This window comes from Chrysochloris asiatica, unplaced genomic scaffold (assembly GCF_000296735.1).
Source record: "Chrysochloris asiatica unplaced genomic scaffold, ChrAsi1.0 scaffold00070, whole genome shotgun sequence".
NCBI classification, from domain to species: domain Eukaryota; kingdom Metazoa; phylum Chordata; class Mammalia; order Afrosoricida; family Chrysochloridae; genus Chrysochloris; species Chrysochloris asiatica.
In genome coordinates, this window is record NW_006408588.1 from 8,340,961 (window position 1) to 8,365,475 (window position 24,515).

The 24,515-nt window shown below is 38.4% G+C and overlaps 1 protein-coding gene across 1 annotated transcript in view; it reads right to left on the reverse strand.

Annotated features, from left to right (window-relative positions):
• LOC102812913 (thyrotropin receptor-like) overlaps positions 1-24,515 on the reverse strand; it is a 243,370-nt gene that overhangs the window by 43,322 nt on the left and 175,533 nt on the right. Inside the window, 3 exon segments of the mRNA XM_006864753.1 lie at positions 14,091-14,159; positions 18,996-19,073; positions 20,566-20,640. Of these exon segments, the coding sequence (XP_006864815.1) occupies positions 14,091-14,159; positions 18,996-19,073; positions 20,566-20,640 (222 nt within the window).

A 24,515-nucleotide genomic window follows, 5' to 3' on the forward strand; every position in this document is an offset into this window, starting at 1 on the left:
AGAAGCAAATACTGTTGAATGGTGTGCATGAAGGAGATTGTAATTATTGCAATGATACAAGACACATAGGATGAGTGCAAAACTAACATTCTCCCATGTGTACTATCACTCAATGCCCAATAAAATCTTAAAAAAAAAAAAAAAAAAGAAGGGTTAAGAAAATTGAAAACTTCATTGGTGAGAAAAAGGCCAGGAAAGTTGCACCAGAGTTTTGTCTCATCATTACAATGCACCTGCTCAATTCTTCCGAAGTAGTAAGGACTGTCGCATGAGAATTTTATTGGGAATCCTTATACAGCTATGATCTTGCCCCTTCAGACTTATTTTTGTTCCCCAAACTCAAAACACATTTAAAAGGAACACAATTTGTGAATGCCAAAACTCCCATTTGATGTGGTATAAGACGGCAAAGCCATTTGAACTGCAAGGTCGGCGGTTCAAGCTCACCAGCCGCTCTTCAGAAACCCTATCTATGGTTGCTATGGGTCAGAACCAACTCGATGGCACTTAACAACAATAATGACACATTGAAGACAGCAGAATTCTTCAGGGCAGGGTTGTTGCTGTTAGGTGTCATGGAGTAGGTTCTGACCTATAGCAGTCCTACAGACAACAGAACACAGCACTACCTGGTCTTGTACTGTCCCTACAATTGTTATGTTTGAGCAGTCACTGTGTTAGTCCATCTAATTGACAATCTTCCTCTTTTTCACTGACCCTCTACTTTACCAAGCATGATCTCCTTTTCCAGGAACTGGTTCCTCATGATAGCATGTAAAAAGTATGTGAGACCAAGTCTTGCTTCTAAGGAGCATTCTGGCTGTCCTATTTGCAAGATAAATTTGTTCCTTCTGTAGCCTATTGTATTCAGGATTCCTTGCCAGTACCATAATTCAAAGACATCAACCATTCTTCAGCCTTCTTTTCATTGTCCAGCTTGCACATGCATATGAGGTGATTGGAATATCATGGCTGAGTCAGGAGTACTTCAGTCCTCAAAGTGACAGCTTGTTCTTAAACACTTTAAAGAGGTCTTTTTCTTGGCTGCTGTTTCCTTGAGCATTGATCAGCGCTCATAGAGAAGGGTTAGAGAGATGGAAACATTACCTTCAGAACTGTACATACCAAGTAGACAATACGTTGAGAAACAATAGCTTCACATTTGATCATTTTGTTTAATAAAAGTTTCTGTGATTTTGTAACAGTACTTTTGGACTCACCTTCATATATTTTATAGTGATTTCTGGTGGGGGTATGGTGGTTAAGAGGTTAATGGTTCTACCCCACCAGCCAGCCATTCTGCTGGAGAAAGATGTGGCATTCTACTTCTGTAAAGATTTACAGCCTTGGAAATTCTGTGGGAGCAGGTCTACTTTATCTTAAAGGGTTGCTATGAGATGGAATTGACTTGATGGCAATAGGTGTGGTTTGATTCTTAGTATATTTCGTCATTGAAAGAGAACAATGCAGTCACAAATAAAGGTAGTCATGAATGAACTGTAAACGAACATTCCACTGGCAAATGTGTACAATATTACAGCTCATATCCTTCCCTGTTGGAGTCATCCTTGGAACATAGCAGCCACTCCATAAAGACTTGCTAGCTAAATGACTAGATGAAAGCCAGTTACGGGTAATGTCTAGAGCGAGGCCCCCTCTATAGTATGTGTAGCTAAGGCAGTGATCTATGCTAATGTGGTATGATACTCTGACGAGGAAATCTGCTATTGCTGCTATGCTTTGCTCTCTGGGGAGTTTTAAGATACATTTCAGTTCTGAGATTGTCTTTCAGCATGTTGTTACTAAGGGCTGTCCGGCCGGTTCTGACTCATAGCCACCCTGTATAGGGTTTTTGAGGAGTGGCTGGTGAGTTTGAACCACCAAACTTGTGGTTCAAACCAACCTTGAGGTCCAGTCCAGTGCTTATCCTATAGCGCCACAACAAGATGCCACACACTATACAATGCCTTCAGGGGAAATTTGGGTTGGCACTTAGGTTGGCACCTGTTTATGTTGTGAGATTCTCATGGGAACACTTTGGTGGGAAGTTGTGTTTCCTTCTACAGCTTTGGTTATTAACAAAACTAAAGGGGCACCCTGTTCAGCTCACGCTTAATATGAGAGAAGCTAGCTGATGGTGGTGTGCCAGGGAGCCACCCTGCATAGGGTTTCCAAGGCTGTAACTCTTTAGAGGAGCATAAATTCTCATCTTTCTCCCATGGAACCACTGGTAGTTTCAAACTGCTGACCATAACTTTAGCAGGCTGACTCGTAACCACTATGCTACCAGAGCTCTTCGAGAGAAGCTAGCTAGCTGTCTGCAAATCCTTGTGGTATCGGAAATCAGGACAGCTGTTTGTAAACAGTCACAGGTGAGAAGATGTTCAAGATTACCATAGGCAGAGGTACAAGGCCAACTTTCGAGCATATTCTACAAACACTTATTCATTGAGAAACCATAGTTGGCTTAATCCTATAATCTTCCGTCATAAGTTTTTTCAGTGCTCCAAACTGTGTTGTTTTACTTTTGCTCAGCTAATGTGTGGTATTAATTAGTACACTAATTATGCTGACTTTTCTATTCATAATGTTAGTGTCTTGCTAGGTTCTTAGCATATTAAATAACATTTTTTTTCCTGCCCAATAAATCACTGTCAGAACTAGTTAGCTACAAGAGTTTGATAATGGAAAACACAATATAAAGAATTAGAGATTCTGCAAGAAGCAGAGGTAGGGGAGGAAGCAAATAGAGGTATAGTCTCTAGGATGCAAGTTCAAGGGGGCACCAGGGTGGGCGCCAAAAGACATGCTGAGGTACCACAAATATGAAAGGCCCGAGGCAGTCAGATAAAGAGGTAGGAAGGTGTTTCTAGTGATATATGGTTGGCAAAGGTGTTTCTGCTGATCCATGGCCCCTATCAATGTCTATTCATATTGAAATTGTGGACAATTTAGATTGCTTCTGAGTGCTTATTACCCTCTCTATGCTCCTGTGAAGGAGTTTTGGTGGCATAGTAGTTTATGGGTCAGGCTGCTAACCCCAAGGTCAGCAGTTCAAAACTACCAGCCATTCTGCTGGCGAAAGATGAGGTTTTTCTGCTCTTGTAAAGATTTATAACATTGGAAACCCTGTACAGGGTCACTACCATGGCACACAACCAACCAACCATGGCCCTGCGAGAAACAACATATCCCTATGCTTGATCATATAGACAGAGGGCAGAAAAGAACGAATGTGTGAATTTATTGGCAACTGACTGAGTAAAAGTTCAACTTCTATTGAGCCAGAGATGCTTGTATTATTAATTTCACATTTGAGTGATGATTATGTTTAGTTCCACATGAAATGTCAGGAATGATGTACTTTTACACATCTGCTTAATTTTCATAAACGTTTAATTTACTCAACCGCTGCTGCAGTATCAACACTTGTTCTCAATATGGAATTTATTCCACTTAGTTGTAATTGTATCCTTCAGTTATACTTTTTTTAAAAATGAGTGTAAATGAGGTCAAATTTGCTAATTTCAGCAAATCGGCATGAGACTGATGATGGGGGAGCAATTGATCTTTTGGATGACATACTGTTTAAACATATTAAATTAGAACCTATAGATATCTGAACACACTTCTGGAGAGTTTCCCAAATTGCTAAAATGCCATGTGAATCCTTGAACACTATTAGGATAATTATAAATGATTCATGGGTTTATTTTAGTTTATATTCACAATGAACTGAGGTGTTTATTTTAGTTTATATTCTCAGAAGCAGCTGTGCTATATTGAAAACGTGAAACCAATACTATTTTATTATTACTATCAAATTTTGACCTCTGGTTTCTCCAGATCATCAGCTTGATTTTATCTTGGACTTGCATAATACCCTTTACTGAAGTTTTCATCAGCTAGGAACCAGAACCTTAGAATAGAAAAATGAATTGAGCATTGTTTTATAACAACAGAGTTTCAACATTAGATTCAAAATATTGTTTGCAAAAAAGAATCTTTGTTTTGTATTGTGATTGATTCTGATCTTTCTAATTCTGAAATCTTTTTATCCAAATAAATATTTTTTTAGTTTCATGCTTGCCCTTTAACTATTACCAGAAGTTGGGAGTAATAGACTACATAATCATTAAGTATTGGTCCTCCTCATTGAATATTTTCAGCTAAGATGAGAGTTCAGCAAACTATGCCACTTAGGCCAACTCTTGCTTGTTGCCTGCTTATGTATGTATATACAATCCTATGGAAACAATCACACGTTTGTTTACATATCATCTATGGCTGATTCTGCATTACAATGGCAGAGGTGAGTAGTTGAACCTGAAACCCTGTGGCCTGCAAACCCCCACATATTTGCTATCTGGCTTGTGAGAGAAAGAAATTTGCTGACCTCTGATCTAGACTTAGAAATTAAGAAACAAGTTATTCTTTTTTATTTATTTAAAATTTTAAATTGTGATTTGGGTGAAGGTTTACAGAACAAATTGGTTTTCTGTTCAACAGGCCATGCACATTTTGTTTTGGGACTTTGATTGTAATTCCTGCAATGTAATAGTAGTCTTCCCACTACTTCCCTGTATTTATCATGTCCCCTCATCCTGCTTTCCTATCTCTTCTTGCTTTCTGAGCTTGATCCCTGGGCAAATGCTACCCTTTTGATCTACTATGGTTGACTGTTCTAAGGCGTGCGTACCTCACTAGTGTTGCTATTTACCAGAGAGGCCTGTCTAGTCTTTGACTGAAAGTTGAGCCTTTGACTGAAAGGTGAGCTCAGTTCTAGACCTGGAGGGTATCTAAGTCCTATAGAGGTCCACCAGTCTCTATCACATCAGTAAGCCTGATTTATAAAAAAGTTACTTATTATTTTGAGTTTTAGTCCACATTTTCCACCCACTCTATCCAGTGCCTCCTAATTGTGATCCCTTGCAGAGTCGTCAGCAGTGGTAGCTGCCACCATCTAGTTCTGGTCTCAGGGTCATGGTGGCCAGGGTTCACACAGTCCATTGGTCCTTGGATAAAATGTTTCTTTGTGTCTTTATTTTCTTACTCTTCTTTGCTCTGAATAGGGAGAGACCAATGGTTTCACCTTAGACCACCACTTACAAGGTTTTAAGAGCCTAGTAGGTACTCACCAAAGTTAGTTATAGATCATTGTCTTTGTGGACTATGTTATGCCAATTGACCTTGGAATCTCCTGAGATGATGGTGCTGAATCCCTAAGCCCAGCACCACATCCTCTCAAGGTTTTGGGTTATTGTTAAGACGTTTTCATAATTTTGCCCCTTATGTTGTTGTTGTTGTTTAAATGCCGTCAAGTCGGTTCCGACCCATTAGCAACCCTGTATAGGGTTTCCGAGGAGCAGCTGGTGAGCTTGAATCACTGACCTTGCAGTTCAAACAGCTTTGCAGTCTGGTGCATTAACCCACAGTGCCACATCAGGACTCCTTATATGTTTTACTATATTCATGAGGATATTTGCAATACATCTATAGACATATGTAGAAATTTCCTCTGTCAAATCTATATATAAGAGGACTTCAAAAAATTCATGGAAAGATGGAATTAAAAGATACTGTAGTTTTCCCACAAACTTTTTTGAAGCCCCCTTGTTTATTTGTGGGTGTAGTCCCATTGGTCTACCCAACCCTGTTCAGCTTGAGTGTGTATCTGTGTATCTATATGCAGAGTATTACTGTTACTGTTATTGGAGTATCATGGGTGGTTGTTATTGTTGTTAAGTACTGTTGGGTTGGTTCAGACTCACAGTGGCCCTGAGTACAGTTTCCAAGAAGTGGTTGGTGGGTTAGCAGTCCAGTGCTTATACAACAGCGCATTGGGTATGTACTAGTATTTACCTTGGTTGCCTTTAATTCTTGTCTCTTCCCGGAGTCTTCCTTTGTCTGATCATTTTGTGCTGACCTCCCCCTTATTGTATATTTCCTTTTCTTTTACCCAAGTTAATACCATCTACCCTCTAGTTAGTGATGTACTCTCCCTTCCCCAACAACATTCAAAAAATGGTTCTTTCTGTGAGTAAACCTTTTCTTGACTGTTTACACTAGTGGTCTCATGTAATATTTGTCCTTTTACGAATGACTAATTTCACACAGCGTAATGTCCTACTGGTTCATCCTTTTCTCAATTCATTGCCATTCTTTAATGTTGCATAATATTCCATAGTGTATATATTATCCATTTATCTATTGATGGGCACTTAGGATGGTCCCAACTTTTTGCTATTGTAAATAATGCTGTAACAAACATGGTGGTGGTGGTGGTGGTAATGTGCTGTGGAGTTGGTTCTGACTCATAGTGACCATGTGCAGGGTTTCTGAGGCTGTATATATTTACAGGAGCAGAAAGCCTCATCTTTCTCCTGCGTAACAGCTGGGAGTGTCATAACGAACATAGGTGTGCATATATCTGTTCTTGTTACAGCTCTCATTTCTCTAGGACATATACCCAGTAGTGGGATTGTTGGGTCATAAAGTATTTCTATTTCCAATTTTAAAGAAGCAGCATACCATTTTCAGCAATAGTTGCATAGTTTTACAGTCCCACCAGCAATGTATAAGGGTTCCAAATTTGCCATACCTTTGGCAGCATTTATTGTTTTCCGTTTTTGTTTTAACATTGCTGTTAATATCAAGATGAGATGAAAGCTCATTGATTTCATTTGAAACTTCCTAAAGACCGATGGACTCCTGATGTAGTACTGTAGGATCAACACTATACTGTGAACCACAAAGTTAGCAGTTCAAACCCACAAATTGCTCCTTGGAAACCCTATAAAGGGTTGCCATGACTTGGAACTGACTCAACAGCATTTATCAACAGCAACAAAAACAGCAACTTAAGAAAGTCCTGGTGTGGTGCTGTAGGATAAGCACTAGACTGCAAGGTTTGTTTGTATGCAAGGTTGGGGGTTCAAACCTACCAGCTGCTCCTCAGAAACCCTGTAAAGAGTTGCTATGAGTCAGAACTGACTCAATAGGACTTAACACCAACATCAACAATCCCATAAAATGGGAAATCCTTTGGAGTTCTGGTGTGGTACTGTAGGATCAGTTCTGGACAGCTAGCCACAAGGTTGGTGGTTCAAACTCACCAGTCACTCCTTGAAAATCCTGTACAAGCTTGCTATGAGTCAGAAGAGACTCAATGGCACTTAACAATAACAGTGGCTGATGCAGAAGAAAGATGAGGCTGTCTGCTTCTGTAAAGATTTACAGTGTTAGAAACCCTGGATAGGGTCGCTGAGTCAGAGTTGACTCGATGGCAGTGTGTTTGGAATGGTTAATATTCATGAGCGTGTCTTTATGTTTGCTGGCCACCTGAACATCTTCTTTGGTGACGTTTCTATTCATGATGTCCTTATGCCCATTTTTAAATAGGATTGTTTGGATTTTTTTTGTTATTGTTGTTCTTGATGATACTGTTTTGAAAGATTTATATATATATAAATGTTAGAGATTAGTCCCTTGTCTGATAAGTCATTGCCAAAAATTTTTCTCAGTCTGTAGGCTTTTTTTTTATTCTTTGGGCGAAGTCTTTTGATGCATGTGAACGTTTTAATTTTTAGGAGATGTCAGTTATTTAATTTGTCTTCTGTTTGTGCTTTTTAGATGTATTTGATGGTATATTTAAACTATATTTTGATATTATTGTTGTTATTTAGTGCTGTCAAGATGATTCTGACTCTTAAAGACCCCGTGTAGGATTTCTGAGGGGTGAATGGTGCTTTGACATACCAGCCTTGCGGTTACGAGTCCAGTGGAGTCAGTTCTACCTCATAGCAATCCTGTAATGGGGCTCCTAAATTCTCCTGCGGAGTCCTGGTGTGATGCTCTATGATAAACACTGAACCACATGGTCAGTTTGGTGGTTCAAACCCACTATTCACTCTTCTGAAACTCTATATAGGATCTCTATGAGTTGGAACCAACTCGATGGAACTTAACAACAAATTCTCTGAGCAAATAATCCAAGAAACTGGATTGTATGAAGAACAATGTGGCATCAGGATTGGAGGAAGACTCCTAACCTAAAATGTGCCAGTTTCTTTCAGGTTTCCCAATTTGTTGGAGTACAATTCTTCATGGTATTCTGTCATTATCCTTTTAATTTCTATTGGTTCTATTGTGACATTGCCTATTTTCCATTTCTTACTTGTTTTATTTACACACTCACATTCCTTTCCTTTGTTAAATTTGTCATTGGTTTGTCAATTTTATTATTTCTTACAAAGAACCAACTTGTAGTCTTGCTAATTCTTTGTATTGTTTTTCTGTTTCATTGATTTCTACTCATACCTTTGGTATTTCTTTTCTTGTCTCCTACTCTTTTTCTAACTCTTGGAGATGAGTTAACATATCGATTTTGGTTCTTTCTTCTTTGTTGATATGTGAATTTATTGCTATAAATTTCCCTCTGTGCACTATTTTTGCTGTGTCCCAAAGATTTTGGTATGTTGTGTTTTTATTCTTGTTTGATTCAAGCAATTTTTAAGTTTCATCTACTGCTGAGTGATTTTTAAGCAAGGTGTTATTCAGTTTCTATGTAGTTGATTTTTTTTTCTTTCTTATTTGTCCTGTTGTTGATTTCTAACATTATAACATTGTGATCTGAGAAGATGCTTTTTATGATTTCATTGGTTTTAAGTTTACTGAGGTTTACTTAGTGTCAAAATGCATAGTCCATTCTGGAGAATGTTTAATGTGTTCTGGATAAGGATGTATACTGTGTAGTTGTCATGAGATCAGGTTGGTTGTGTTGTTTAGATCTTCTGTATTATTGTTGAGTTCTTTTCTAGTTGTTCTATCCTTTGTCAAAAGTGTTATATTAAAGTCTCCTACCATTATTGTGGGAGTCCTGGTGTGGCACTGTGGGCGAATGCATCAGACTGCAAAGTCATTTGAACTGCAAGGTTGGTGGGTCAAGTTCACCAACTGCTCCTTGGAAACCCTATACAGGGTCGCTATGGGTCGGAACCGACTCGGTGGCACTTAACAACAACAACCATTGTGTGTGCTTGTCAATTTGTCTTTTCAATTCTGTTAAAGTTTGATTTATATATTTTAAGGCTATTTCATTGGGTGCATAGATATTTATTATGGTTAGGTCCTCTTGTTGGATTGCCCTTTAATCATTATATAATGTCCTTCATTGTCTCTTTTTTGTTGGCTTTTTCCTTAAAGTCTATTTTATCAGGAATAAATATTGCCACTCTTATTCTTCATTGGTTTCCATTTTTTGATATGTTTTTCCATCCTTTCATTTTTGCTTGTTTTTGTTTTTGTGTCTAAGGTGTATCTCTTGTAGGCAATATTTAGATAGGTCATATTTTCCTGTTTATTCTGCTGCTCTGTTTCTTGACTGGTAAATTTAATTCATTTACATTCAGTGAAATTATTGATAGGTATGGATTTGCTGCTGTCATTTTGCTGTGTTTTGTGTGTGCACATGTGCATTGTATTGAAAGTTTCTTTGTTCCATATATTTTCCTGTGCCAGGTCCATTTTGTTTACAGATTTTTATATCATTTCCTTAGTTGCTCTTGTTTTAGTATTTACTGTGACTATGAATTTCTTTTCTATTTGGTGAGACGGTTTATTAATTTTCTTTGAAGTTACTCTGTAATTTATTGTTATCTTTCTGTATTTAAAACAGTTTGTTCTATCTTGCTAACATCTTGATTTCCTCTCCATTTGAAAGTTCTGTAACTATATAACTTATTTTCTCTTTTTGCTTTGTAGTTGTCATTGTTTACAAATTGACACTTCTGTTTCCCTATTTTCAGTGTTACAGGTTTATTGTATTTTTTCCATCTCATTAAAGAATGTCATTGGAATCTGGATTGAGATTGCATTATATGTGTAAATTGTTTTCAGCAGTATTGACATTTTGACATTGTTATATCTTCCTATCCAGGAGCATGGTATATTCTTCCATTCTGTATGTCTCTTTTGGTTTTTTGTAGTAGTGTTCTTTGTTTCTATGGTTATATTTATTCATAAATATTTCATCCTGCTTAGCTTCTGAATCTGAAGCGATTGGGTCAATTCAGGCTGCTTTGGTCATATACAATGAAATGCCACCTTCTTCTCACCACCCAAAGATAAAGCTCTTGGTATGGTGGGTTGTTGGCACAGAAAGGTGCACAGGCACACTAGTCCTGTGGCTTGGATTGCCTTTACCTTTCCTGGGCCTACAGCATTACTGTCCCTGAGGTGTGTTCATCCTTGAGACATCAGCTTCCAAGCAGGTAACGGCAGTGGGGCACTGGCTTAGATATTAATTACTGTGCTGGTCCCACAATTGAAACATCACTGGGTGTGAGGAGGCTTCTAAGGCCTGAATTAGTGTCATCTGTGAGTCAAGGGCCACAGGTTTATTTTATTTTTGATATTTCTATATCTGCGTTGATTTCTGGGCTATGTTATTTGTGTTTTAATCTCTGATAGTGTTGTCTGTCATTATTAGTTCTCTGTCTGAAGAGCTCCTTTTAATATTTCAATTAAGTTTGTTCTAGTTTTTTAAAATTCCCTTAATTTCTGCTTATCTAAAAATGTCCAATTTTGCTATCATATTTGAGGGACAACTTTGCTGGATATGCAATTCTTGTTTGGCAATTTTTTCATTCAGGGTTTTATTTATGTCATCCCATTGCCTTATTGTGAGGCTGTGGGCTAATGTGTTAGACTGCAAAGTCATTTGAACTGCAAGGTCGGTCATTCAAGCTCGCCAGCTGACCCTTGGTCACCCTATACAGGGTCGCTATGGGTCCGAATCAACTCGATGGTACTTAACAACTATAACAACATTGCCTTATTGCCTACATAGTTTCTGCTAAGAAATGAGAACTTAGTCTTATTAGTTCTCCTTTGTAAGTGATTTCTTTTTTTTTAATGCTGCCTTCAGGATTCTTTGTTTTGAATTGTGGAAAATTTGATTATTATATGTTTTGGTGATATTTCTTTTGAAATTTATCCTATTTAGAATTCATTGAGCTTCTTGAAGATATATCTTCTCATCTTTCATGATAATAGGAACATTTTTTAAAAAATCTTCAACAATTTCTAGCTTTTTTTTGTCTCTTCCTATTCTGGAATTTCAGTTATACATAAATTATTCTTGATTGTTTCATATAATTCTTAGGTTTGTTGTTCTTTTTTTCCTGATTGTTCTTCTGACAGTTTAACATTAAGAGACTTGTCTTCAATTTTGCTAATTATGTCTTCCATTGATTGAATTTTACTCCTTTGTCCTTCCAAAACATTATCTATTCCTGAAATTTTTGTATTAACCTTCTCAATTTCTATTTGCTGTTTTTATATGGTTTCTAATTTTCCGTTTATTTTGCCAGTTTGTTCTTGCAGTGATTCCCTGAAATTTTCTTTGTTTTCGAATTTTCTTCTAACTATTTATATTTTTAAATGACTGACATACATTGTAATGATCCCTCAGTGAGACACTGAAGAGAATGGTTCTGTGACTCTTCATTTGATAAAGATGACTAGGAAGCCCCAAAGCTTGGAAACGAGTAAGATCCCCCTTTAAAATTGAGACTCTGTTTCTGATCATTCAGAAACTATGCCTAAGTTTAATGACTTAAAAATTTACTAGCATTTATCCTATAAAAGTGGAATCATATCAGAATACAGTACAAAACCCCCAAACCAGAACATCCCCAAACCACTTGTGATCTACATACGTGTTCTTTACCATTCACGCTCACTGCATATGGTTGTGAATCTAGTTTACCTACCCCTTGCTACATAAAGAGAAGTGAATAGAGAAATAATGTTTACATCGCCTGGGAGCTTCTTAGAAATGCAGAATCTTAGGCTCACTGCAGATTGATCAGATCAGAAGCTCCATTTTAACAAGTTCCCTTAGATGGCTTGCATGCCCAATAAGTCTGAGAAATACTGCACTACAAAAACAGATTAGCATCATAAGATCTTCAGATTGTAATGGTCAGTTCCAGAGTATAAAATAATTACATATGAAATATTTAAAGGGAAAATGAGACAGTGTCTTGTTGCTTGCTCATTTTTGTAATCCTATAAAAAACGTCAGTACATTAGAAAACAAATAAGGAAACAAAAAACAAGTAGAATTTATGGAAGTAAAAAAATATGTAATTGTTTAAAAAATCTTTTAAAGCCTAAGTGAATGGTTATGAGATAAATCAAACACAAAAATCTGTTGTTTGTTCTTTCAACTGACTCTTACTCCTGGTGATTTTTTTTCTTCTATGTCTGATCTTTGGTTGTGATCTTAATTTTCAAAAAACCTGGATGCCTGCATTGAGATTATTTCTTCTGTAGATGATCTGTATTTATTTCTGCCAGGAGTCAAGAGCTGCTATTGGTATGAGAGCACTCCAGCTTTTGCCCATAGTTTTTGACTCACTGCAGGTGTCTCAGGTTCACACCATCCCCAACTGCCTTCTCTCTGCTCTAAGTTCCAGTTTCCCAGTACAACCGAAGCTGGCACTTGTCTATAAGGGAACACCTTCCGTTTTGAACATGAACTATTTCAGTTTTAGATCTTGGTTTGTTAATTTGTTCCACTTCTGTCTCTTGGAGCTATGCAATAAGAAATATATTTTCTATGTGATCTAGTTATTTTGTAGTGGAAACACCCTACAAATTAAATAAAAATTAAATTAATTTAAATTAAATAAAAGTACAACAAACCCAGAAACTCATGCTAAGCTATTTTTTTTTTTTTTTGCCAACATTCAGTTCTGAGCATTATTTATTTTTTGAAAGGGCAAAAGTTGATTTCTCAGTTATTTCTAAGTCAATAAAATATAACTGGACATCTTTCTTGAAAATATGCCAGCAAGGGCTAAAAGAGAAACCTGACATTTTGAAAAGCTTTGGAATTAACTTAAAACACCTCTTTACTTCATGTACATATCCACACAACCATTCCCACACGCCAATTTCTACAAGATAATTGAAAAGGACAACTTGGTTCTCCATTGGATTGAGGCTAAAAGTTTGCGATTTAGAACTGGAGCTAATGTAAGTGTCTACTCAAGCTGGTTCTTGCCAAATTCCTTAGGATTATTTTCAAGTCTTGGTAACACTAATTCTAGGGATGAGAGAGAGGCAGAACCTGTCCCCTAGCCTCCATTTGTAGGAGGTCTACTTATATTCCAAAGGCCCAGTATGTAGTGTGAACACCTGCCAGGCCCAGAAAGTATCAGTTGATTCCTAAATTCATGTAGGTAAGTAATCATTGCATCCTTTTAGGGGTGGGTGGAGGCAGGCCTGAATGCTTTCTTAAATTTTACTTTTCTAATGTGCTGTATGCAGCCGGGTAGCATAGTGGATTATGAGCTGGGCTGCTAACTTCAAAGTCTGCAGTTTGAATCTACCAGTCACTCCATGGAAGAAAGATAGGGCTTTCTGCTCTCTTAAAGATTTACAGCCTTGGAAACCATTTACAGGGTTGCTGTGAGTCAAAACCAACTTGACAGTACAAAACCATCCCCACTAGCACTGTGCTGTAGGATTGGTGGTGCGGCAATGTAGGATAAGCACTGAACTGCTAACTATAATAAGGTCAGTAGTTCGAATCACCAGCTGCTCTTTGGGAACTGTGTACAGGGTCACTATGAGTTAGAATTGACACAACAGCACTAAACAACAACAGAGTTGTGCTATAATACCACTTTTAGTGCCTAAAACGGAATGTTTTCGACATTCTGACATTTAAAAGTTTTCCTCTCTTTAGTTGTTTAACTTTAAGGAGCCCTGTAGCATAGTGAGCTACACATTGGGCTGCTGACCTCAAGGTCAGAAGTTCTAATCTACCAAAGGTTCTGAGGGACAAAGATGAGTCTTTCTGTTCCCATAAAGATTTACAATTTCAGAAATGCTATTCAGGGTCACTATGAGTTGGAAGCAACTTTACACAACACACCCCTTCCCCCGCCACCCCCCCAGTTATCTAAATTTAGTTTTTCTCATTCTTAATGTACTTCCGAAAATCCCTACCAGCAAAGTTTAATGAAATAAAGATTCAGAATTTTGACCCTCCTTCTTAGAGGCTACCCATGACTTACACAGCATCCAGCTTTGTCCCATTGAAAGCATGTCCTTGGATTGAAGTAAAGCCATTGTTGTATAATTTCCTATAATCAACACAAAAAGGAGAAATCAGTGACCTGTGCTAGGTGGTGCTGGGCCTTTTCTTGAGGGTTAGGCTTCTTTTCTTCACTGTGTGATGGTTCTTAGGTTCCACAGATGAACTCTACAAAAAAATTTCATGCCTTGTTTGGGACATAAAATGTCAGTTCACAGTTACAATGCCCATTATTCAGAATTAACTCGTAGTAACATTTAACTATTTATCGGAAACAGATTCACTGTGAGGTTTACTACCATTAAAGAATTTTAGAAATGTCCCATGCATATTTGAAAAAAAGAATTTAAGGCAAGAGTTAATCCAATGGTAGAAGTATTCATGGGTGTCTCAGGATCTGATGTCACAGGAAAGGTCTGCCTAGAGAGTTCTTGCTCAAAACTAAAGCAAGGTGAGTAGGTAAATTCACCTGTGGTAAGAAGGAAAGATGACCAATGACACAGGTCACATCTTTAAATGAATACAGGCACCAAGGAGTCATGTAATGGGCAAGCAGATTCTGTCTGAGGCAATTATAAATGAAATGAACTAGCAAACTGGAGGGTGTAATAATCATTCTAGAGGTAATAGACTTGATTCAGTCTTGTCAATGTCAAACAGGAATGTGACTCATCTTCACATCTTTTGATTTTTCAAGGGAGCCATGTGTTCAGATATTTCTTAGAAATCTCTCAATTGTAAAAGGTATCTGAGAAGTGATTTCAGAAGAGAGTCATGAAAACCCATGAGAGAGAACAATATCAGAATTCAAAGGAAGTTATCAGTAATAAAATAGATTTAGGCTGATAAAATAAGTTTAGACAAAGAATCAAAAAGTCACTGTTTTATCTTTGGTAAAGTTTCAATGGTATGATGTAAGTTCAGGTTTGGTTTGGGTGGGTTGCTACATAACACTGAAGTCATAGTGTTGCTCATGGTTGTTGATTATGAACTTGTAGTTCACTAGTTTTCTCCAGCATCACTTAGTAGCTCAGGATAGGAAGGAAGAACATGACTGATTGAACTGACTTAAGGCTGGAGCTGGTGTGGTGCTGTGGGTTAATGTACCAGACTGCAAAGCCCTTTGAACTGCAAAGTCAGTGGTTCAAGCTCACCAGGTGCTCCTGAAACCCTATATAGGGTTTCTGTGAGTCGGAACTGACTTAATGGCACTTAACAACATCAAGAACTAAAAATGACACGGCACCAACCATCCCTCTCACAACACTCTCTGCTTTACTATTGGGTTTGATCATTCTTTGCAATGGCCACACAAACTCAAACACCATACTCAGGATTATGGTCATTAATAGGAAAGTTAAGAGGCTACAATTTGGGGTCAGAAATGCTCAGGGCATAGCTGTTCCAGTCAGTCAGCTGCTGATAAATGCCCACAAAACACACTACTCCACCATAAGCCTCAGCCTAACGGCACTCAAGTCTAGCTCCATGGGTCAGCAAACCTAGCCCACAACATAAGTGCCTGGAGGCACCTCACTTGCAGGCTTCCTGTCCCAAATCACTCAGCTTCACTTGTTCCATGAGCTGGGAAATCCACTTCTGTGTCATGCTCTGGGTTTTGGTTCTGCTGCTGCGACTCCTCTGACACTTGTCCAGTGTCAGTCTTACTGTTCCTGGGTCAAGGAGGTCCACAAGATACACTCCACTCCTGAGTCTTCTTTGATGATAGTGAGAGTCCCCCCTCCTTCTTCAGAGACAGCTCATTTTAAAGCCATGCTAGAGTTTCAAGTTTTTACAATCACAGTGAGCTCTGCTAACATCCACAGTGGAATCATGCCATCTTATCAGTATCTTCTCTTTATTTCTCTTACCCAGACCTAGCAGGGCAGAAATGTCATTTGGTGGGTGTAGCAGACTGTGATTAGAAGAGACATTAGAGAATCCACGACACCACAGTAGGAATGTGTAGAAAATCTGTAGTATTGAGATCAGAGTCATAGGAAACAAAGAGGATGCTGTAAAGACTAATTGCAGTAAGGATATCTGGATAGCATCAAGCAGGAATTGAAATCAGTAAGGTGTCCAAGAATGGCAAAAATGAAAAAGAGGAAATGTAACAGAGTTTGAGAATATGAACTTCAAAGGAAGTGAGGATTTCCCCCTCAAAAATGTAGAAACAATCTGGGAAGGACCATGGATAGCCCATGTTATTCCTAACTAGTTTTTAGGAGATCTGAGGTTCTCTCTCTTAGATGTTTAGTAGGCATTGTACTAGGTGTGGGACAATATGAAGTTTTCAATTGAGAGAAATGCCTAGGATATGGGATCATCAGAGGTAAAAAAAATACTTGAAAAAATAACATTTTGTAAAGAGATCTTAAATATATGAGTTTATAATGGGTGCTACAGGGTCGCTATGGGTCGGAACTGACTCGACGGCACTTAACAACAACAACAATGGGTGCTAGATGGTACAATGAAACCCAGCACAGTGGAGGTCAAAGGCTTTGAGATTTGGACTGAGCAGGCTACGATCCCAAGTCTTTGCTTTACTATCTGGAAAAGAAATAGTGTCTGAGAAGGAACTCCTGTCTTTTCAAGAGAGCTCTCCCTTGTTGAACTGAGAATTAGCTGGAATGTTCCACTCTGGATAGAGGCTCAATGATTTAAGAAACTTAATAGGAGTAGCTTGAAAAATAGGACCTTAGGAGGGCTGCATGGAGGCTGGGATCAGGTTTGCTAGGGATAATTTCTATCAGATTTGTGACTGATAAAGAACCCTTTGACTGTAGTGTGACCAGTGAAAAGAAACTGGAGTGACAATCCATAGTCTGCAATGCCTGAATTTAGGCAGTGCTCAGGGAATGAAGAGAGAAGGTCCTTCAGAGGCATCCCTTCCTCTTCATGAGAGGACTTGTCTACCATGGTGGAGAGCTTATCTTTTATACTTCTATTCGATCTTCTCTACATTTTGTTAATTTCCCTCTTTATGGGCAGCGAGGGGAGGGGAGGGTCTATTTCTGAACATCTAAAGAGCAGAGCCCTTCCATGTGAAATCATGATGATAGATGGTAACACTGTGTTGCTGATTCAGTTTTCCCTCACAGGAGGTTATAATAGTTGGTGATTATGAAGTTAAAGTGTAAGCGTGTGCAAAGGCCATCGTGACACCATTTTCATAGTAACCTTGGGAAAATCACTTACCTGCAGGTTCTTCCTTTATAGACTATAGAAAATTCTAAAAGGCCTGTAGGCCAAATCTGATCCATTGCCTGTTATTGTAAATGACGATTTATTGGAACACAGCCATGCTCATTCTTTTATATATTCTGTATTGCTGCTTTCACCCTGCAATGACAGTTTTGTAATTGATACAGAGGCCATGCGGTCTGTAAAGCCTAACTGGCACTTTACAGAAAAAAATGTGCCAACCACGGCAGCTGTAAGAAAATGTTCCTTCAACACTAGTTGTCATTAAGTTGATTTCAATCTGTGATGATCCCATGTGTGACAATGGAGTCCTACTGTGGCACTGTAGGGCTGTTAACAGGTTGGTGGTTCAAGCCCACCAACTGCTCCTCGGAGGTCATTATAAGTCAGAACCAAATCGATGGCACTTAACAGTAACAACAAAAATAACAATGTATGTCAAAGATATCTGAACTTTGTAGAGTTTTCAATGACTTATTTTAAAAAAATGTTTTATTGTGAATTATGTGATAGCTTACATGGGAGAACATTAGTTTTACATTCATCCTATCGTCTATCATTTCATTGCCATGGATACAATCTTCTTCATGTCAATGGCTGATTTTTCAGAAGTAAATGTCTTCCTTCTAAGACATCTCAAGGTAGATTCAAACCACTAACTTTTGGTTAGCATCCAAAGACTTAACTGTTTATGCCACCCAGGGAATGCCTTTGTCTTTTTACTGGAAACCTTTTTGTAGTCTATAAAGTAACATACCATAAGATAATACTCTTATTTAAATATGTGAAACCCTTTGTAGAATGTAAAGTACATAGTATAAGTTAGTATGATTCTTGGGTGGCTTGTGAAAACATGACAGTGGCTCAAATAAAAATGCAGTTGTTGGCCAGTGCCATGGATTGAATTGTGTTCCCTCAAAATATGTGTCAACTTGTCTGGGCCATAATTCTTAGTACTTTGGCAATTACGGGATGGTCCCCCAGGATGTGATAAACTAATAAAAGGACTAATGGTGGGATTTTGTTGTTTCTAAGTGCCATCAAGTCGATTCTGATGCATAGTGGCCCTGTATAGGTTTTTCAAGTAGTGGCTGGTGAGTTTGAACCACCGACATTGGGGTTCAAACAGACTTTGTGGTCCAATACTTATCCTACAGTGTCACACCAGAAATTCCATAAGGGTGGGCTATTGTTGTTAAATGCAGTTGAGTCAGATCTGACTCAGTGACCCTGTGTAGGGTTTCTGAGGAGCGAGGCTGGTGGCCGCTGACATTGTGACTCAAACTAACCTTGCAGTCCAGTGACATTCCATCAGGAACATTATAGGATGTAAGGGAGAGTCCCAGGGGGTATGGCATGCAACACCTTTTATCTTACAAGAAATAAAAAGAGAAAGCAGTGACCAAAGAAGGCAGGAAGGAGGAACCTGTTACCACCAGGAAAGAAGATCTGGGAGAGCAGTACATCTTTTGGACCTGGGATCCCTGCACTGTTAAGCTCCTAGATCTAGGGAAAGAGTGATGCCGAGACATGGAAAGCTCCAAGGAAAACATCATCCACAGATGCTGAAAGGAGACAAGGACCTTGTGAGAGAATACACTTCTGTTTTTTAAAAGCCTTGTTATTATCAGCACCAGCTAACTTGGACAACCAGAGTGCAACTGACAATACTTACAGTGTCAAGGTTTCATTGCACAGCCCTCGAAAAGCATTCACAGGAATTGAAGTCATGTAAGGGTTGTCTGTAATTTCACTGCAAAAGAGAAGGACATAAATACTTGAAGAAAAAAAACAACAACAAACTTGCTCTTTATGCTGATTGAGTTTAGGGCTCTTACTGCACATATGTACTTCAATGACTAACCATACACAATACTTAAAAAATCTTGTCTCTTTTTCAAGACTCATCAAATCTCCTTAGTCACTGGTGGCTCAGAAGTTCACTGAGATGGTGAGAGCTGTCCAAGATGCCCCAAATATGCAGTAAGTGAGTGAGATATGGGTGGGGGTTGAAGTTCCTGACTTAATCCTGGTCTAGAAGAAGAGTAGGTGGATCCCCGGGGCTTCTGACTTTGCAACACATACTGTGTCTATAGCAACAGAGGTTTCTAAGTGTGAGATCTCTAACAGGGGTTAGGAGAAATAGATTAATGCATTTCATTTCAAGGATGTTACTTAAAAAATCTTCTACTTGCACAACTCTGCCAGACAGATGTTCCTCTAGAACATTCCTGAGCCAGCCTAATACCTGGAAATCTTCCTGTATCTTGAGGTGTGCACTTCTGCAATAAGAAGTTGAGATTACTTTTTGTTCTGGTAAAAACTCCGGAGTTTGGATCTTATTACGCCACATTTTTGCTGACTCTGTAGTGCTAACTCAACCTCTGAGTATATCCTTTCTCTTCTGTACCATTGTTGTTATTACGTGTGGTCAAGTCACGTCCAACTCATAGTGATCCTGTATAGGGTTTCCTAAAGAGCAGCTGGTGGGTTTGAACTGCTGAGCTTGTGGTTAGAATTTCAGTGCTTAGTCTATGGTGTTGTGCCAGGGATAAGACAATGAACCAGTGTTAATGGATTTGGAAAAGAGCTCATGGTAATCAATCAGAAGTCACAGGAAGTAGTTTGGACATCACTACTGAGTGCTCTTTGAGGTTTTGATTTGTTTCCTTATTTGTCAAATGGAAAAAAAACAGCCTAAACCTTCCTTTTATGCTGATGTGATGACTGAGAGAAGCAAATTTGATAAGGTATGGAACAGTATTTACTATAAATAAAAAATAAGGTATAGTTATTATCAAATTTTCCTTCTACACAATCATTTCTGCCAGCAAACAAACATGCCATACTTTCTTTTATTAAAAACTTGCACACTTTTCCTCCTAACTCAATATCCTCTTCAAGTTACTCCAAACTTTTCTGTTCCCCTTTTAAAAGCAGACTTCTAAAAAGTTTCTTCTGGCCATTCCTTATAGTTTTCTCTAGGTAAGTATCTCTTGAGCCCACTCCCATCACTCTTCTGTACCCCTAACACTCAGCTGGAGGTTTTCTTGTCAGAATCCCGCAACCCCAATGCAATAGTTTTTTCTTAGCCCTTGCCTTACTTCATCCATCGATGCATCTGTCATTCACTCCTACTTCGTAACAATTGCCACACTTGCCTTCAACCAACTCCCATGGTTGCACCCTAGTACTTGCCATTGACAAAAGGGACATCACCTAACACTGCATGCGTGCATACTTACAGTATAAAGAACACATCAGTGGAATACACTTTGGTCAGGTCAGGAAATACTTTAAGTCCAGTGTTGAAAATTCCACTAAATTACATAAAAAACAAGCAAAAAGAAAACAGTTTAGGTAAGGAAATCCATAGGTAAAAAATATGTAATAGCTGATAGGATAGGTTTCCAGTCAGACTGGAATGATAATGGATAAATTCTAACTGTTGGGTGAGATAGGGTTTTTCCATGGTACAAGAGTCCAACCAACCCAGTGCCAGCACATCTGTTCTTCTTAAAGGAATCTGGGGATTCTTTAAACCAAATGAATTAGAAGATAAAAATAAGCTGTGAAGTTTCTTTCTATATGTGTGAGGAAGAAAGAGAGTTTTGGGCTATGTTTTTAAATAAGATAGTTCTATGTGGGAGGGCAAACACAAGGATGGGGTCTGAACACAACAAGATGACCCAACTCCAAACCAGGATTCCCCTTTCACATTCTACATTATATTGTGTTTAGTATTTTGCCAAGAATGGCCTTCTCCCAGCAGCTACCTGGGAACAGCAGTACCATTGAAAAGCTATGTTCAGAAGACAGAGGACATTAGTTAAAGACAATGTCTTAAATGCCCAAAGTTTGTGACATTCAGAGAAAAAAATACTAAGATTAAAAAACATGCTTGAAACAACACAAGTACAAAAATTCTCAGATTCCTGTAGCCTCCCACATTTAGTTGGTTTAAAATACTTGGCAGCTATTAAAATATCAGTAATGGATGCAGTGACTATTTTGAGAGGGAAGGTATGCCTTGGGATGAGATTTAGGCACCCAGTCACGCTTTAAAGAAAATCTTTTGGTAAACTTCTAAGGCAAATGCAGCCTTGACTCCTTGCATAGGGGAAGACATAGAATTTCAATAGGAAGTAGAAGCCAAAACATCAAAATGTGACATGGAGCATCCTGGTAATAAAGGGGAGATGTGAGATTCCATAAAATAGATTTGAGGGATAGTAAACAAATTAGTTCAGTTGAACTAGAGTTCATGTGGAAGTTGTTGTTAAATACTATCAAGGTGACTCAAATTCATACAGACCCTACATAGGGTTTCTGAGGAGCAGTTGGTGGGTTTGAACTGCTGACCTTGAAGTTAGCTAGCTGTTCAGTGCTTATCTTACAGAGCCACATCAGAACAAGTACGTGGGGCAAGGCTCATGGGTTAAGTGAAGGCCAAATAGCAAAGGGCTGGAAATGTCAGATAGGGAGTTTGGCCAGAATCTGTCTATTTAAAACCTTAAGTAAGTCTGCTTTTTGATCTATCCTTTTATTACCTGAGGAACCGTAGTGGCACAATGGTTAATCACTCAACTAGGAACTGAAAAGTCAGCAGTTAGTCCAAATCCACCAGTCATTCCATGGAAAAAAGAAATGACAATCTGTTCCCTTAAACATTGTATTGTTGTTGAGTGCTGTTGAGTTGGTTCAGACTCACAGCAACCCTATATAGGGTTTTTGAGGAGCAGCTGGTGGGTTTTAACCACCAACCTTATGGCTATCAGTCCAGGGCTTATCCTCCAGTGCTACAGCAGGATTACAGCCTTGTAAACTCTGTGGGGCACTTTTACTTCATCCTATAGATTCACTATGAGTTAGAATCAACTCTACAGCACACGACAATAACCTGTACCACCAAACAATGTACATACCACTCACTTGCATATATTAAGATATTAGCATTTCAGTTACTGGTGGAACGAAATCCAAATTTTACAAGAGGAGTGATCACCTTCTCTCAGAACAAATTTTTACTGCCCTCCAAGAGTTTCTTTTTGAATATCCCTTTAGATGTATCTCCCACCAGTTGTGGCTGCTAGGTGCCATCCAGTACAGAACAAACCACTGCCAGGTCTATACCATCCTCACAATTGTAAGTCTGAGCCCATTGCTACTGCCACTGTACCAATCCATCTCATTGTGAGGCTTCTCTTTTTTTTGCTGACCCTTCACTTTGCCAAACATGATATCCTTTTCCTGATCAGATGTCCAAAGTATAAGAGATGTAGTCTCACCATCCCGGCTTCTAAGGAACATCCTGACCACACCATACTTCTTCCAACACAGTTTTGTTTGTTCTTCTAGCAGTCTATTTTTGTTGTTAAGTGCCTTCAGGTCAATTCCACCTTACAGCGACCCTGTATAGGTTTTCCGATGAGCAGGTGGTGGTTTGAACCACGACCTTATGGTTTGCAGTCCAGTGTTGATCCTGTAGTGCCACACCAGGAGTCCATGGTACTTTCAATATTCTTTTGCAAAACTATAACTCAAGCACATCAATTCTCTTACAGTCTTCCTTATTCACATGCATATGAAGCTACTGAAAATACCCTTTCTTGGGTCAGAAGCATCATAGTCCTCAAACTGACATCTTTGCTCTTCAACACTTTAAAGAGGTCTTGTGCAGCAGATTTACTTAATGCAACAGAATTGTTCTTGACTGTTGTTTCCATGAGTGTTGATAGTGAATCCAAGTAAAATGAAGTCTTGGACAACTTGAATCTTTTTTCTGTTTATTGTGATGCTATTTATTGGTCTAGTGGGGAGGATTTTTGTTGAAGTACAACTCATACTGAAGGCTGTCATCTTTGGTATTTCAAATCCTATTTGCTTTCAGCAAGCAAAGTTGTTTCATCTGCAGGTTGCAGGTTGTTAATGAGTCTTCCTCCAATCCTGATGCCACATTCTTCTTCATATAATCCAGTATCTTGGATTATTTTCTTAGTGTACAGATTGCATAAAGACAAGTATGGTGAAAGAATACAACCCTGGCACACACCATTCCTGATTTTAAACCGTTCATTATCCCCTTGTTCTGTTCAAATGATTGTTTCTTGGTCTATGTATAGGTTCCTCATGAGCACAATTAAGTGTTCCGGAATACTCAATCTCCACAATGTTCATGGCTTGTTCTGATCCACACAGTTAAAAGTCTTTGTATAGTCGAAAAAGAACAGGTAAACATCTTTCTGGTATTTTCTGCTTTAAGTCAAGATACATTTGATGTCAGCAATGATATCCACAGTTCATCTGAATACTGTTCGAACCTCTGAAAGTTTTCTGTCAATGTACAGTTGCAGTTATTTTTAAATTATTGTGAACAAAATTTTACTTGCATGTGATATTAATGATATTTCTGATGATTTTTACATTCCACTGGGTCACTTTTCTTTGGAATGGACACAAGTATGAACTTCTTCCAATCAATTGGCATAGATGAGTAAATGACTCCAGTGCTGTATCAGTTTCAGTTTGTTGGAAGATTTCAATTTGTTTTCCATCAATTCCCAGGGCCTTGTATTTGTCAATGCCTCAGTACAGCTTGGATTTCTCCCTTCAGTATCATTGGCTCATGATTATATGCTATGTCTTGAAGTGGTTGAACACAGACTGTTTCTTTTTCATCTAGTGACTCATATTTATTCCATTTTCTTTTGATGCTTTCTACATCATTCAATATTTTGCCCATAAAATTCATCAGTATTTCAAGTTAGGGCTAGAATATTTTCATCAGTTCTTTTAGCTTGAGAAATGCTGAATGTGTTCTTCCCTTTTGGTTTTCTAACTCTAGGTCTTTGAACATTTCATTATAGTATATACTTGACTTTGTCTTTTCTAGCTGCCCTTTGAAATTTTCTGATTAGCTCTTTTACTTCCTCTTTTCTCCCATTTGCTTTAGCATCTCTATGATACAGTGCAAGGTCGGAATCTCTTCTGACATCCTTTTTTTTTTTTTTCCACGCAGGCAAATGCATTTTATTTTTATTTTTTAATGTTTTATTGTGAGTTGTGTGATAGTCTACATGGAAGAACATCAGCTTTACATTCATTCCATCATCCATCATTTCGTTGGCATAGTTATCATCCTGTCCATGCATCCTCACCCAACCAAGGGGTGTACCCTGTAAACCTGCACCCCCCC